Here is a 15279-nt window from a genome sequence, read left to right as displayed (position 1 = left end):
TCTCTGCGGCTTCTGTGAGTCATGGGGGTTAACGGAGTACATTTGGGTTTCAGGGGGACACGTCTGGGGACTATAAGAAAGCCCTCCTGCTGCTCTGTGGAGAAGATGACTGATGTGTGCCTGGGGAGAGACCCCGCACCGTGCCTGCCGCCGTCACCACTGCCTTCCTGCAGTGCATCTCACTGCACTTCCTGCACGCCAGAGCCTGGCACCGTGGCCTTATTCACGCTAGCATGCTATGACCAAAACATATATGTTGTAGAAGAAAATAGCGGTGCTCCTTTCTGATCTTCACTTAAAATCCTTCTCTTTCACTGTCATAGTCCTGAAGTGTACTTATGTTACTAAGACTAAAACTCTGGATCATTTATATTTTCCTTTAAGAGGTCAGACTGCTTTCAGCCTTTTTTAAAAACTTCATTTATATTAAATTTATAACCGCATTACCTTAACCGGAACCTTAGCCTTGAAATTGTGAACTCCTGGAAATGTTATTAATCAAGTTTGCTACTAAATTAAACCTGAAAAAATTATGGTGGTTGCATTCAAAGGATTAATGAATAATAAACATTACCTTCCTCCTGAATTACGTGTGGGTGTATGTCTAAAGAAAACTTATTTAATTTACCTACTTAACAATGATATGTTTTTTCAAGCTAGTCAGTTGACAGTGTTGTCAGTTGACAACTGAATTTATAGTTGGCTTTTGGGTGAAAAGCTTGAAATACAACATGCAAAATGAATTGGCTGTGCAGTGTGGAATGAGGGAAGAGTTGAAGGGGGTCTCTGATTTATTGGTGGCATGTTTATGTGGGCATCAATTAAAGCAATGCTTATGCTAGTTGCTTAGTAGAAATGCTGATTTTAAAACTTAACCTAAAATTTCAGAGTGTTACTTTTCACTTTACTATTATCAACTTGTTTTTCCTGTTTTCATCTACTACCTTCTTTGAGATAAAAAAGCAGGCAATATAGAGGCAAAAAGAGAGAAGCGGCTTCTTTCTCTCTTCTAATATTTACCTTTCAGTTTTCTGCTTTCAAACTGCTTCTTGAATTGGTGTCAATTTCCTTTTTTCACTTACTCCCTTATAAATGTGTTTTTTTAAAAGCAAGTGATTGCTATTAATAAGACATTTTAATAAATGGACTACTCTCTACTGAAAACTCTTAATTAGTGATATTGTTCTTTTCACAAGCTTGGCTGGTCATCAGAATAACCATGAGAGCTTTGAAAATTATGTGTATGTATATATGACATGCTATTTTTTTTTTCAAAAGCTCCATAGGCAATTCTAATGCAGAGCCAAGTTGAGAATCAACTGCCTCTACTGCACCCAACCCCGCATACTGAGATATAATTGACATACAACACTGATAGGTTTAAGGCGTACAGCATAATGGCTTGACTTACGTATATTGAAAAATGATTATCACAGTAAGTTTAGCTAATATCTGTCATCTCGTATAAATTAAAAAAAAGAAAGAAGAAAATGTTTCTCCTGGTGATGAGAACTCTTAGGGTTCTCTCCTAACAAGTTCCAAAAGGCCAGACAGCAGTGTTAGCTATAGTTACGTTGAACGTTACATCCCCAGGACTTACTTATCTCATAACTGGAAGTTTGTACCTTTTGTCCACTTTCTTCCAATTCCCCACTCCTCACCCCTGCTTCTGAGAACCACAAGTCTGACCTCTTTTTCTAATAGTATTTGTTTGTTTGCAACATGTAAATGTTACATGTTTGTTACATGTAAATGAGATCGTGCAGTATTTGTCTCTCTCTGACTTACTTCACTGAGCATAATTCCCTCAAGATCCATCCACGTTGTCCCAAATGACAAGACGTTCATTTTTACGGATGAATAATATTCTGCTCTTTGTGTGTGTGTGTGTGTGTGTAGCTATCACTTTTTCTTTGTCCATTCATTCATTGATGGATACTTAGGTTGCTTCTATATCTTGACTACTGTAAATAATGAACATGGGGGTGCATATATCTTTTTGAGTTAGTGTTCTCATTTTCTTTGGATAAGTACCTAGGAGTGGAACTGCTGGATCATATGGTAGTTTATTTTTAACTTTTTGAGGACCCTCCATGCTATTTTCCATGGGGGCTGTACAAATTTACATTCCCACCAACAGTACACAAGGGTTCCCTTTTCTCCACATTCTCGTCAACATTTGTTATTTCTTGTCGTTTTCATAATAGCCATTCTAACAGGGGCAAGATGACATCTCATTGTGGTTTTGATTTACATTTTACTGATTAGTGATGTTGAGCACCTTATCATGTACCTGTTTTGGCCATCCATATGTCTTTTATAGGAAAATGTCTATTCAGACCCTCTGCCCATTTTTTCATTGGATTATTTTTTGTTATTATTATTTGAATTCTTTATATATTTTGGATATTAACGCCTTATCAGACGTATGATTTGCAAATATTTTCTCCCATTCTGTAAGTTGCCTTTTAATTTTGTTGATGGTTTCCTTTGCTGTGCAGAAGCTTTTAGATTGATGTAACCCCACATGTTTATATTTGCTATTGTTGCTTTTGCTTTTGGTGTCCAAAAAATCATCACCAAGACTGATGTCAAGGAGCTGACCACCTATGTTTTCTTCTAGGAGTTTTGTGGTTTCAGGTCTTACATTCAAATCTTTAATCCGTTCTGAGTTAATTTTTGTGTATGGTGTAGTTTAGTGGTCCAGTTTCATTTTTTTACATGTGGCTGTAAATTTCCCAGCACTATTTATTGGAGAGACTGTTCTTTTCCCGTTGTATATTCTTGGCTCCTTTGTCAAAACATTAATTGACCATATATCCCTAGGTTTATTTCTGGTCTCGATTCTATTGTGTTGATCTATGTGTCTGTTTTTATGCCAATACCGGACTGTTTTGGTTACTGTAACTGTGTAATATAGTTTGAAATCAGAAAGCATGTTGCCTCCAACTTTGTTTTTCTTTCTCCAGATTGCTTTGGCCATTCGGCGTCTTTTGTGGTTACATACAAATTTTAGGATTGTTTGTTCTATTTCTGTGAAAAATACCATTGAAATTTTGATAGGGATTGCATTGAATCTGTGGATTGCTTTGGGTAATATGGACATTTTAACAATATTAATTATTCTAATCTATGAACATGGAATATCTTTCCATTTATTGTGTCTTCTTGAATTTCTTTCATCAATGTCTTGTAGTTTTCAGTGTAGAGGTTTTTCACCTCCTTGGTTAAATTTATCCCTAAGTATTTTATTCTTCTTGATGCAATAGTAAATGGAATTGTTTTCTTAATTTCTCTTCCTGATTGTTTGTTATAAGTGTATAGAAGTGCAACAGGTTTATGTATATTATTTTTTTTATCCTGTAACTTTACTGAATTCATTTATTCTAGCAGTTTTTTGGTGGAGTCTTTAGGGTTTTCTCTTTAGTATCATGTCATCTGCAAAAAATGACAGTTTTACTTCTTCCTTTCAGTCTGCTGTCTCTGTGCTGTGCCCTGAGTAGGGGTAACCAGTCAAGGATTATTTGTTTGTAAGAGTCCTGTGGGACATATGAGTGCAAGCCCCGCTGGCCACCAGAGCCAGGTAACCACGAGATGTCTCCTGAGCAGTAGCTGCAAAAACTGTTGCATCATACAAGTGCACCAGCTCCTTCCTGGGGGAGACTGGCAGTCTGGAGCGAGGCAGAGTGAGTGTGCAAAGGTGGCACCCATGGGCATCCTTCCCCAGAGAGCACCTCTACAGGTCCCTATAATTGTGCCAAACCAGAAGCCTGCCCTCTTATCAAAGCTCCAAGATAAGCAAATAGGTCTCTTACACAGAAAGACTGGGGGTGTGTTTTTGTCTGCTGTCTGTGAAGTGCCCTGAGAGTGGCAGTCTGCCAAGAACTATCCCCACATTTGTTACAGCCTCAGGAAGGCAAGCAGCGCTGACCACCAGAGCCAAGGGATCAAGGGGTGTCCCCTGGGCGGCAACCACAAAAACCAGGGCACCAGACTAAAAACTGGGGCACCAGATATGTGCCCAAGCTCCCCTATGGGAGATACCGGTAACCTGGAGCGTTGCAGAGGGAGAGCACGAAGATAGTGCCTGCCCTCCAGGGTGTCTGGAGAGAATTACAGTTAGCCCTAAGCTGAGTGTTCAATTAGAAACCTGCCCCTCAGGATGCAGCCAGGAAGGTATAACAGGCCTCTTTCACAGAGAGACTGGGTGCCTCAGTCTTTTGCATCTGCTGTGCGCTGGGGGTAGCCAGTTAGGAGCTCTTTCTCCATTTGTTACAGTTCCACGGGACCTGTGAGTGTGAGCTGTGCTGGCCGCCAGAGCAGGCGATTTAGATGTGGACACATCTGGGCAGCAGCCGCAAGACTTGGAGCACCAGATGAGTGTGTAAGCTCTTTTCTGGAGATACCAGTGGCCTGGAGCGAGGCACAGGGAGAGCGAGATATGGTGCGTGCTGGCCTCTATCTTTGGAGAATATTTCAGGCGGCCTTTAGAGGTGTGTTCAGTTAGATGCCTGCCCCTCAGGCTGACACTTTAAGATATTCACACAAGTCTCTTTCACAGAAAGTGTGGGCACTTTTCAGTTGGCTGCCTCTGTGCTGGGCTCTGGGTGGGTGATCTGTGCCAGCCTGTTAAGAACTGTTTCTCAGTTTGCTGTAGTCTTGTCGGTCTCATGGATATGAGCCCTCTTGGTTTTCAAAAGCCAGATATTTTGAGGGTTTGTTAGGGGTAGGTGTTAAAAATCGGTGTGCCTGGTATATGGTTCAAACCCTTAGTTCCTCAGGGAGAAGCTTGGGGTTTTGAGTTCCGTCCCCATTGTGGGGTGTCGCTCTGGGGTGGGGTTTATGGTGAGATTGTGTCTCAGCCTCTCCTACCTGCTTCACTGTGGGGTTTTTCCTCATTTCTTTGATGTGTAGGAGTCACTCAGCTAGGTGTGTTTTTCTTTTAACCCTACAGAGGAAATTGTTCCCTGTGTAGCTGTAGATTTGGTGTGTCTGTTAGAGAGGGTAAATTCAGGATCCTCCTATGTTGCCATCTTGAACCAGACTCTTGGTTTTTCTTCTTTTTCTATTGATAAGGTGAATTACATCAACTGATTTTCAAATCTTGAACAATCTTGCATTCCCAGGATGAACTGCACTTTGTCATAATGCTTTATCACTTTTCTATATTACTGGATTGGTTTTGCTAATATATTTTTGAGAATTTTTGTTTCTATGTTCATGAGAGACACTGGTCTGCAGTTTTCTTTTACTGAAATATGTTTTTGTCTAGTTTTGGTATCAGAGTAATGCTACTGTCATAAAATGAGTTGGGAAGTATTTCTATTCTATCTTGTGCAAGTCTGTGTAGAACTGGTATGAAAAATTTCCTTGTATGTTTGGTACATTTTCCAGTGAAGCCTGTCATGAGCTTTTTTTTTTGGAAACTTTTAAACTACAAATTCAAATATCTATCTATCTGATTTTTATTTTTTTTATTTTTATTTTTTTGGCCATGCCGTGTGGCATGCAGGATCTTAGTTCCCCAACCAGGGAGACTGAACCGGTGCCCCCTGCATTGGAAGCGTGGAGTCTTAACCACTGGACCGCCAGGGGAGTGCCACTATCTGATTTTTAATATATAGACATCACGTATTCATCACAAACTCAGTGGCTTAAAATAACACAAATTATTATCTGACATTTCAAGGGGTTGGAAATTCAAAAGCATTCTCACTGGGCTAAAATAAAGGCATTGGCAGGATTGTGCTCCAATCTGGAGGCTCTAGAGGAGAACCCAGCTCCTTGTCTATTCCAGCTTCTACAGGATGCCTGGATTCCCTAGCTCTTGGGCCCTTCCTGCATCTCCAAAGCCAACAATTAATTCACTGCAATTTCTGCTTTCTGACCTCACATCTTCTCTGTCTCCGACTTTTTTAAGGACCTTTGTTGTTTACACTGGTCTTGCCTGGGTAGTCCAGGGGCTCCTTCCATTTCAAAGTCACATCTGCAAATACCTTTTAGCCATATGAAGTCATGTACTCACAGATTCCCGGGATTAAGACATGGATTTTTTTTTTTTTTTTGGAGTGGGAATGGGGGCATTTTTCTGCTAACCACAGATGGTTTCCAAAAAATGTTTTTGTGGCATACACAGTATTTTCCCTTTATTAGAGTAGGAATGATGCTCTACATCCTAGGTATAAGTGAAACTTCCAAATAATATATACCCTTAGTTAATTTAGCTGACATAAATGGGGAAAAACATTTTATAACTGGATTTTGAATGTATACTTAATGATCAAAAACCTCTGAGGCTGTTTTTCCTGCCTTGAACATGTGTATGTACGCATGCGCTTTGAAGAATCTCCCACCAAGTCTGTGGCAGTCTATCTTGTGACAGTGGGTGGTGCTGTTGGCATAAATTTACTTCCATCACATAAAACTGCACTTCTACTTAACTGAACTTGTTGATTTTTCAGCAGCAGAGGGTGTTCCTGCACAATCTTCCTCACCCCAACACTCAGACAAAGAGTGAATTTAAAATTTAATTCCCTACTTGGTTACTCATCTGTCACTTGGTGGCTTAGAATCATCTTGTTTTCCCTGGTTGAGGATGTTCAGTGTTTTCTGAAGCACTGGTTTGTCTTTTCCCCCTGAGATGTTTGGTAGTTAAGTCCCACCTGCTCTCCTGCTCCCAACCCTGCAATGGAGCACGGAGCACGTCACCTTCCCCTGTAAAGTCTTTGGATATTTTCCATGGATGATGTATATTTCTCTTCATTTTTCAACCTGACAGCATTTAAAGATACAGCCAGAGGTGCACATAGAGAAAAAAAATCCCCTTCTGCAGAATGAATTTGTCTTCTGGGTTTTGATACTTGAAATGAAGGAATATTTTAAAAATTTAAATTCACTTTTTTAAACCGTTGTCTTTTCATACACAAATGTCTAAAGCTATATTCATCACACATCCCACAGACAAGTTTGCCCTCCCAAATTCCCTGTTTTGGATAGTAGCTCTAAAATTCTTCTAATTATTCAGTCTCAAAACTTTGGGACTATTTTTATATCCTCCCTTTCTGTGTCTTTCATGTTAAACTAATTATCAATCAAGTCCAAATAATTCTTCCTTCATTATGTCTATCACATCTGCCCCCTCCTTTCCATTCCTGCTACTCCCCTATTTCTAGAACTAACTTATTACTACACAAATGACTTCTTTTTATTTATTTATTTATTTTTTAAACATCTTTATTGAAGTATAATTGCCTTACAATGGTGTGTTAGCTTCTGCTTTATAACAAAGTGAATCAGTTATACACATACAATATGTTTGACTTCTTTTTATTAAAGAAACATTTCTTTATTTTTTATCAAAGCAATAAGTGCACCAGGTAAAAAAGTCAAAAAAATGTGGAAGTATAAGGAAAAGAAGAAGTCCTTATCCTCTCACTTCCCAGCCTGTTCCATTCCTCATTGGGGTGGGTGTCAAAAGCCTTAAATAGCCTTAAAGACTTAAACATTTTTATCATTTTCCATTTAAGTTTTTCCAGGAAGTTTCATCCATCAAATATATATTTGTATGTAATACTTGTAATACTACTATGTATACATACTACTCTTTCCTCATTTATTCATTTCAAGGTTTTCTATTGGTTCTGTGCTGTAATAGGTGGTGATCAAGCTCATCTACCCCACTTTCCTTTCATCTTCTCTTCTCCCTCCTCTCAGTGTTCATATGTTGCTCTTCTTAGTTCCTCTCAGGTTACCTATGTACCTTTAAACAATATATTTACATTTTCATTTTTTGTCCCCACAACTGTCAAAGAATCTCTAGAACCCTCATTTGGAAGGTAAGGGTACTAGAGACACTTCACCTCTCCTCTCCCCTTTTCATCTTCCAACTCTTGTCAACTGTAATTTTGCTTTGTAAATGGTCAGGATTAATCCTATAAACACTCTGGTCTATGGTCCCAGTTAAGTCTTTTGTCAGTATATTGATCCTACAATTTGAAATGGAAAAGTTCAGATTATTGACTAATCTCTAACCTAGCTGTGTTCTATGATTTTATTTCCCTCCTGGTATACTTTTTTTTTTTTTCACACACACACACTGTATTTTATTTTTACAAGAGATAAATAAACTGACACCTCCTGGTATATTTTTATCTTCCAACGTCATGATATCTGCCTTTATTGTTTCTTAAGTGTCTATAATATCCAAGCATTGTGGGAACTCTACGGCACCTTCCCCACATTTTTCCTCCTGGGATTTGTTTCCTGGAGCCCCCATCCTTTGATTGGACTGATTTCTCTCTAGACCTGCTGCCTACTGGGCACCTCCAAATATCAGCATGTGCGTGGCTTGGCTCTGAGGGTGGCCATACTCACTATCCGACCTGGTTCTGCTTAGACGTGCCCTGCAATCTTTTTAAAAGATCTCCCCTTCCCTCCCCTCCCCGCCTCCCTTCCCTTCCCCCCTCTTCTCCCCTCCTCTCCTCCTCTCCCCTCTCCTCTCCTCTCTGTTTCCTTCCTCCCTCCCCCCGTCCTTTCCTTCTTTCCTTCCTTTCTTGTTTTGTGGCTGGGGGTAGGGGTAAAGAGTTGGTGAGAGGGGTTCTGAGCTCCAGGGTATTGTGTGCGTATGTGCCTTGTTTCATATACAGATTTTCAATTAATTCTTCTGTTTTAGGTCCTGCATGCCATTCTCACCTCCATGCTACTTGATATTTGTGAGGCACAATCTTTTCTGGGGTGCCGTGGGGCAGTCTGTCTTTCTCATTGTGTGCAGCCTCTTTTCTGTGTATTTTTGGTTAGGGCTTCATCAGACAACACTTGTCCTTCCCTTCTTTCATTTCCCAGAAATTTGATGACATTTCTCTTGTGCTGATGGCTTCCCCACCCCATTCTTTCTTTTGTGAGATTTTTAACGCCTTGATTCTCATTCTTAGAGTCCAAAGTTCATAACTACTCAGACTGCCACCTAGAACTGCATGTCCTGAAATGACTTTGTCAGCGCCCGTGCTGGTTAGAGCCTCTTCTGCAAGTCCTGCCTATTTCCCGTGCCCTTGCTCTCCTATTTCCCTCTGCACCACCAGTGCGTCTCCTTTCCAGAAGCCTTGACCCCGTTCCTAATGCGCCAATCAGGTTGACAAAGAAGACGGTCTCTAAACTACCTCCCTACCTCCCTCACGGAGGATGGTCACCAGTTGCCCTGCTGGGCTGTGGGCGGGATTCCTACCGCGGATCTCTGGGTCCCAGATTTGTCTGAAGACACCACTTCTTCTGCCCCAGGCTCCCAGGACTTCACTTCTGCTTCATTCCTTTTCTAGCAACCTTGTCTTGTGTCAGCCTCTTCTCTCGCCTGTTGGCAGTCTTGTGAGTCGGCCACGGTGTAGCACATCTCCAGGGCGATGGTGGCTGGCAGGCCCCAGTCACCGTTTCAGATGCCCTGGTACTATGTTCCATCTGCCTCGCTGGGCCCCTTGCCTTCTCCTGGAAATCCAGCCGCAAGCTGCTGCCCCATCTTCCCTGAAGGGGCCACCTCTTTGAACTCGTCCTTGTCCAACTGGTTGCCCTTCCTGCTGAAACCAAGGTCAGTTAAGGCCCTCTATAAACTCCATAACATTTTCATGTACTTAGTTGCTATAAGAGTTAATTTTAAGGTATAGTCAACACAAAAACCAACCTGACTCTTGAATGTAAGGCAATATGAAAATGTGTTTTGTGACAAATAATATCTGCATTTTTTTCCAGTTAAAAAGTTCAAATGACTCTGTTCATTAAATATGATCTTTAAAGTGGGAGAAAATCATTATTTGAGTTTCCTGGGAAGGAAAATGACTGTTATTTTGCTCTGTGCAGTTCTGCTTCTGTGGAGGGGAAACCAAAGATCTTTCATAGAATAATTCTTCTGGCAGTGTCCCAAGTATAAAATAACTTAACTATCCTAACATTGCTGGAACATGATAACACCTATTTTTATTTTAAGTGGACAGCAGATATGAGAAGAGATTCTTGCTTAATGTAGTATGAAGAATGTGACCCAAGAATGATCTTTTCTACTGAGAATGGAACAGAAGTGAAACACTAGACTGCAGGTTTTTTTAAGGAAGTGATTACAACTATCTGATTTACTGCTATATTCTTAGAGCCCAACACAGTGTCTGGCACAAAGGAGGTGCTTACAAATTATTTGTTTAATAAATGAATGAAGAGGAACTCAGAGAGAGACTCAAGCTTTACCCCTAGAGGGCAGAATCCTCCTGAGTACAGATAATCCAACTAAATTCCTGAATTGGGAATTTAATTCCAGAAAGGACTTATCAATCTTACTATATATGATTTCCTGATATTAGTGTTTATTATTTTGACTTATTCTTGGCCAGTATATATTCTATGAGTTTTTTGAGCAAGGATGTTCGTGAAATATCTTTCATATCTGTGCATATCTGTGAATGTCATTTTGTTGTCTTCTGCATGAAAAGCAACTTGGTTGGTTATAAAATTTGTTCTTGTTCAAAAGCTGTAGATGTTTCTTTTTTTCATTTAGCACTGTAGAAGAAATTTTTAAAAATGAGACCAATCTGTGTTACTTTCCCTTCTCCTTTTACCTCCATCAGACTGGAAGTTTATAAGACTTTTTTTCTTTATTGTTTTGATTTAAAAAATATACCAGGCTGCACCTAATGATGAATTTCTTTTAGTTGGCTTTCCCTGGAATGAGGTGAACTGTTTTAATCTGAGACCCCAAGACTCTTTTTAAAATTTAGAGGATTGCTTAATTATAGGTTTGATTTTTTTCCAATTGTTTTAGTTTCTTCGTGAGACAAAAATATAATTCTTAGGTTACATCTCTCTTCTCTATTTTCCTTGGTTTTCATTTCTTTATCATTTTTCTCTGTGCTTTGAGACCATGTCTCAAATTTGTCCTTTCCCTCACGGTCTCAAGTTTTTATAATGTGAATTCTGATCTTTTCTTCTCCCAAAGTTAATTATAAGTGTTATTGAGTATTTACTTTCTCTGCAACCCTCTTATCTGGTTTCTTTCCTGTCTTGCCATTTTATTTCAGGATCTTATTTCTTTATGCCAGCTGTCCCTTTTTCATGGAGGTCCTGAAGTCTGACTTCTTAGAGAGGATGCCAAAAAGTTCATCACTTTATAAAAAAAAATATGGTTATTATTTTCAGAATACTGCTAAGTCTTATTCCTATTGACATAGGCAGTTCCCTCAAGAAGAAATTAAGAAAACAATGGCAGCTTCACAGAAATTATTCCTTGCTGGCATTAATCCTGCTACCACTAAAACGTGCTGAATAAATGTTTGTGAAATATAGTTTTATAGGGGTGCCATGTTATTAGTCTCTCTAGAAGAGGCATATGTTTTATAATAGCCTGATCCTAAAAATATGTGTGGTAGGAAGCAGAACAGGACATCACGGTACTTATGTAATTATTTATATCTATAGGTTGTTGAGGTTACATTCTGGAACTTGAGAAGAGGTTTATCGTTTGGAAAAGCTTGAGGAGTGTGAGTGAGACAGACCCCAATCATATATTGGAGATAGAGGGCTGAGCCTTCTCTGATAGTCAGTCTTGGGCGGAATAGAGAAGCTCTGGATATACAGGAGACACTGGCAGAGTGGAGGTAGGGGTAGGAACTGGGCAACTTACAGGGGACTGGATGCCTGTTCTAGTTAATTGAGGTGGGTTGAAGACTAGGGGGGAAAGAATGAATACATAAGTGATTTTTGATAAGGGTGGGTGCAGGTGAATGTCAATCTCCTGAAACTTCTGAGTAAGGCTATTGAGGTCTTTATTATTTCTTTCAACAAAAATACTGTGCCCTTACTCTATGCAGAGCACTCAGTGGTCCCCAATGGTCTAAGATGTGGTCCCCGCAGCCACCAAGTGGTTTATAATTGAGTTGCCTTTACTATCAAGTCTTTTACTGTGAGTCAGTTAATGGTGTGTAACTGAATACCCTGCAGGAAAAGGGCAGGCTGGGAAGCTCCTTGTCCCAGGCTACTCTGTTTATGCTAGCATTTTTAGAATTCCATGGAATAATGGCACATTATAATACCAATAACATTTCATTTGTCTTCTGCTTTTAAAAACCTTTTAAGGGTAGCATATTTTGAAAAATAAGAAAAGAAAGGGAAGCAAAGAAAAAAGTCACTCAAAATAATAACAACCAGAACAAACCACTCTTAACATTTTAGTGTACAACACTCTCCTTCTGAAATAGCCATTTACCATATTTTCCAATGTGAATAGTTTTACAAAATATGGTATATATTTAACCTGTCTCTTTTTTCCCTAAATATGTGAGTCCTTAATTTTGAAGTCAATGCAACTAAATTATAACTAAGGAGGGGACTAGAATTAAAAATACAAACTATTACAGTCCACAGATGACATGAAAACACTATCATTTGATGGTTCACCAGTTCAGAGAAGAGTTAAAAATGTTGTTACATGATTAAACATGTTCATAGTAGAGATATTAGAAAATATGGATATGACAGAAGATATAAAAGTGATTAGTAATCTCAGTGATAACTGTGATTAATATTTTGTGTTGTGTTCAAAAAGAATGTCTTTCTTGAATTTTTTTATGAGTGCAGAAGCATTGTTTTACCAAAATGGGAATCATAGTTTTACCAAAATGTTTCATAACTCTTTTTTTTTCACTTTTCAACTTCCTTGCAGTCAATACATATACTTTGACTATATGTTTTCTTCAACAACTGCATGGTAATTCCATCATATGACTATATCATAATTTAACTATATAGGACAATTAAATTGTTTCCAATATTTCATTAAGAATGCTGAAAGACATATTCTCTACATACATTTGCCTCTCATTTTTATTTCCTTGATAATAAAATAGGCTTTTAAAGTGATGGAATATATTTGTCAGAATACAGAAAAAATCTGATTGATGATTTTATGTCAAGATGTCATCACTCACTATGTACTAAAGATTTAAAGCTATTTATCAAGTGGTATAAGAAAAAATGACAGAATAATCATCTATACACAAGGCTGACACATAACTTGGGAAGTAAGACAATGTGGAAGGATTTCTCCCAGACAACTATATAATCTGTTCTTACATAACATCAGTTAACTGAATCTCCAACCTTGGTTTTGAGTCTGGTTACTCCTTAGTTGTTAGAGTTTGTTTGGTTAAAGGTTATATAGGGTTTGCAATATTTAGACCAGCTACCAGATTACAGCATATAAGTCATATAAGAAAGAAAGAAAAGGAAGCACAGAAACTGAATAGAGGGCTGTACTGACTGAACTAAGTGTATGATATAAATCTTGTTCAAGACGGGAAGAAACAGCGACAGTTGGGGATAAATATCTGATGAACATAATAGAACATTATGGTTTTGAGGCAGTAAGTTAAGACTATAAAAACAGTAGTGAACAGTATTACATCTTAGAATTTTACCAGACAAGATCCAGTAAATGATGCAGAAATGAGCCGACTCAAGGACCCAGAACCTGGATCCAGACCTCCAATGCCGGAGGTGGGCTGCAGTGTGCAGCTGTGCAGTACACGGACTCTGACATAGGAGCTGGGACTAAGTTCACCCCAGAAGGATAAGCATGTTTACAAAACATTTGGTAAGAGACAAACAGGTAGTACAACAGAGAGACTGTATTATTTTTTCCCCAAGTTTTATTGAGATATAATTGACATACAGCACTGTATAAGTTTAAGGTGTATATAGCATAATGATTTGACTTATATATATTGTGAAATGACCACCACGATAAGTTTAGTTAACATCCACTATCTCATATAGATACAAAAAAAGAGAAAAAGAAAAAAATGGTTTTTTCCTTGTGATGAGAACTCTTAGGATTTACTTTCTTAACAGCTTTCATATATACCGTACAGCAGGGTTAGCTGTGGCCATGATGTTGTACATTACGTCCCTAGTAGTCATTTTCCTTTAACTAAAAGTTTGTACCTATTGGCCACCTTCATCCAATTTTTCCTTCCCCACCTCCACCTCTGCTCTGGTAACCACAAATCTGATTTTCTTCTGTGAGTTTTCTTATTTTTTTTAAGATTCCACATATAAGTGAGATCATACAGTATTGGTCTTTCCTTGTCTGACTTATTTCACTTAGCATTATGCACTCAAAGTCCATCCATGCTGTTGCAAATGGCAGGATTTCCTTCTTTTTTATGGCTGAATAATATCATATATACCACAATTTCTATATCCACCCATCCATTGGTGGACACTTAGGTTGTTTCCATGTCTTGGCTATTGTAAATAATGTTGCTATGTACATGGTTGTGCAGATATCTTTTTGAGTTAGTGTTTTTGTTTCCTTTAAAGATATTCCCAGAAGTAGAATTGCTGGATCATATAGTAGCTCTATTTTTAATTTTTTGAGGAACTTCCATACTGGAAGTTTTCCATAGTGGCTATACCAATTTACATGCCCACCAACACTGCACAAGTGTTCCCTTTTCTCCACATCCTTGCCAGCATTCGTTATCTCTTGTCTTTTTGATGATAGCCATTCTAACAGGCATGAAGTGATATCTTATTGTGGTTTTGATTTGCATTTCCTTAATGATTAGTGATGTTGAGCACATTTCCATGTACCTGTTGGCCTTTTGTATATCTTCTTTGGAAAAATGTCTATTCAGGTCCTTTGCCCAATTTTAACTGGATGATGATGATGATTATTTTGTGCTGTTGAGTTGTATGAGTTCTTTATATATTTTGGATATTAACCCCTTTTCAGATATATGGTTTGCAAATTTTTTTTCCCATTCTGCAGGTTACTGTCTTTTCATTTTGTTGATTGTTTCCTTATGCAGGAGACTTTTAGTTTGATGTAGTCCCACTTGTTTATTTTTCATTTTGTGGCTTGTGCTTTAGGTGTTGTGTCCAAAAAAATCATTGCCAAGACCCATGTCAAGGAGCTTTTTTTCTGTTGTCTTCTAGGAACTTTATGTGATGAAAATGACATTTTATATCTATGGTCTTGCTCCTCAAAATCTGTAACTCCAGTCATGAGAAAAAACATCAGATAGATTGCAGTGGATGGGTATCCTATAAAATACCCGACCAACACTCCTCACATTTGTCAAGAAAGTTTGAGAAACTATCACAGTCCAGAGGACCCTGGGGAGACAAGGCAACTAAAGGTGCTGTAGTATCCTGGTGGAATCCTGGAACAGATAAAAGTTAGTAGGTAAATACTAAGGAGATCTGAATAAACAATTGACACTGTTTAATAATATATCGATATTGGTT

General features: G+C 38.6%; 1 protein-coding gene across 1 annotated transcript in view; it reads left to right on the top strand.

Annotated features, from left to right (window-relative positions):
• The window catches only part of ANXA5 (annexin A5), a 30564-nt gene extending 29978 nt beyond the window's left edge, over nt 1-586 (top strand). The window contains exon 12 of the mRNA XM_007172408.3: nt 54-586. Within this exon, the coding sequence (XP_007172470.1) occupies nt 54-113 (60 nt within the window). The 3' untranslated portion in view covers nt 114-586. The remainder of the gene's footprint in view (nt 1-53) is intronic.
• The last annotated feature ends 14693 nt before the right edge of the window (nt 587-15279 follow it).

Source organism: Balaenoptera acutorostrata, chromosome 5 (genome assembly GCF_949987535.1).
Source record: "Balaenoptera acutorostrata chromosome 5, mBalAcu1.1, whole genome shotgun sequence".
In the NCBI taxonomy this organism is placed as follows: domain Eukaryota; kingdom Metazoa; phylum Chordata; class Mammalia; order Artiodactyla; family Balaenopteridae; genus Balaenoptera; species Balaenoptera acutorostrata.
Note: the sequence above shows the minus strand (reverse complement) of the source record. Positions and strands in the feature narration are given on the sequence as shown.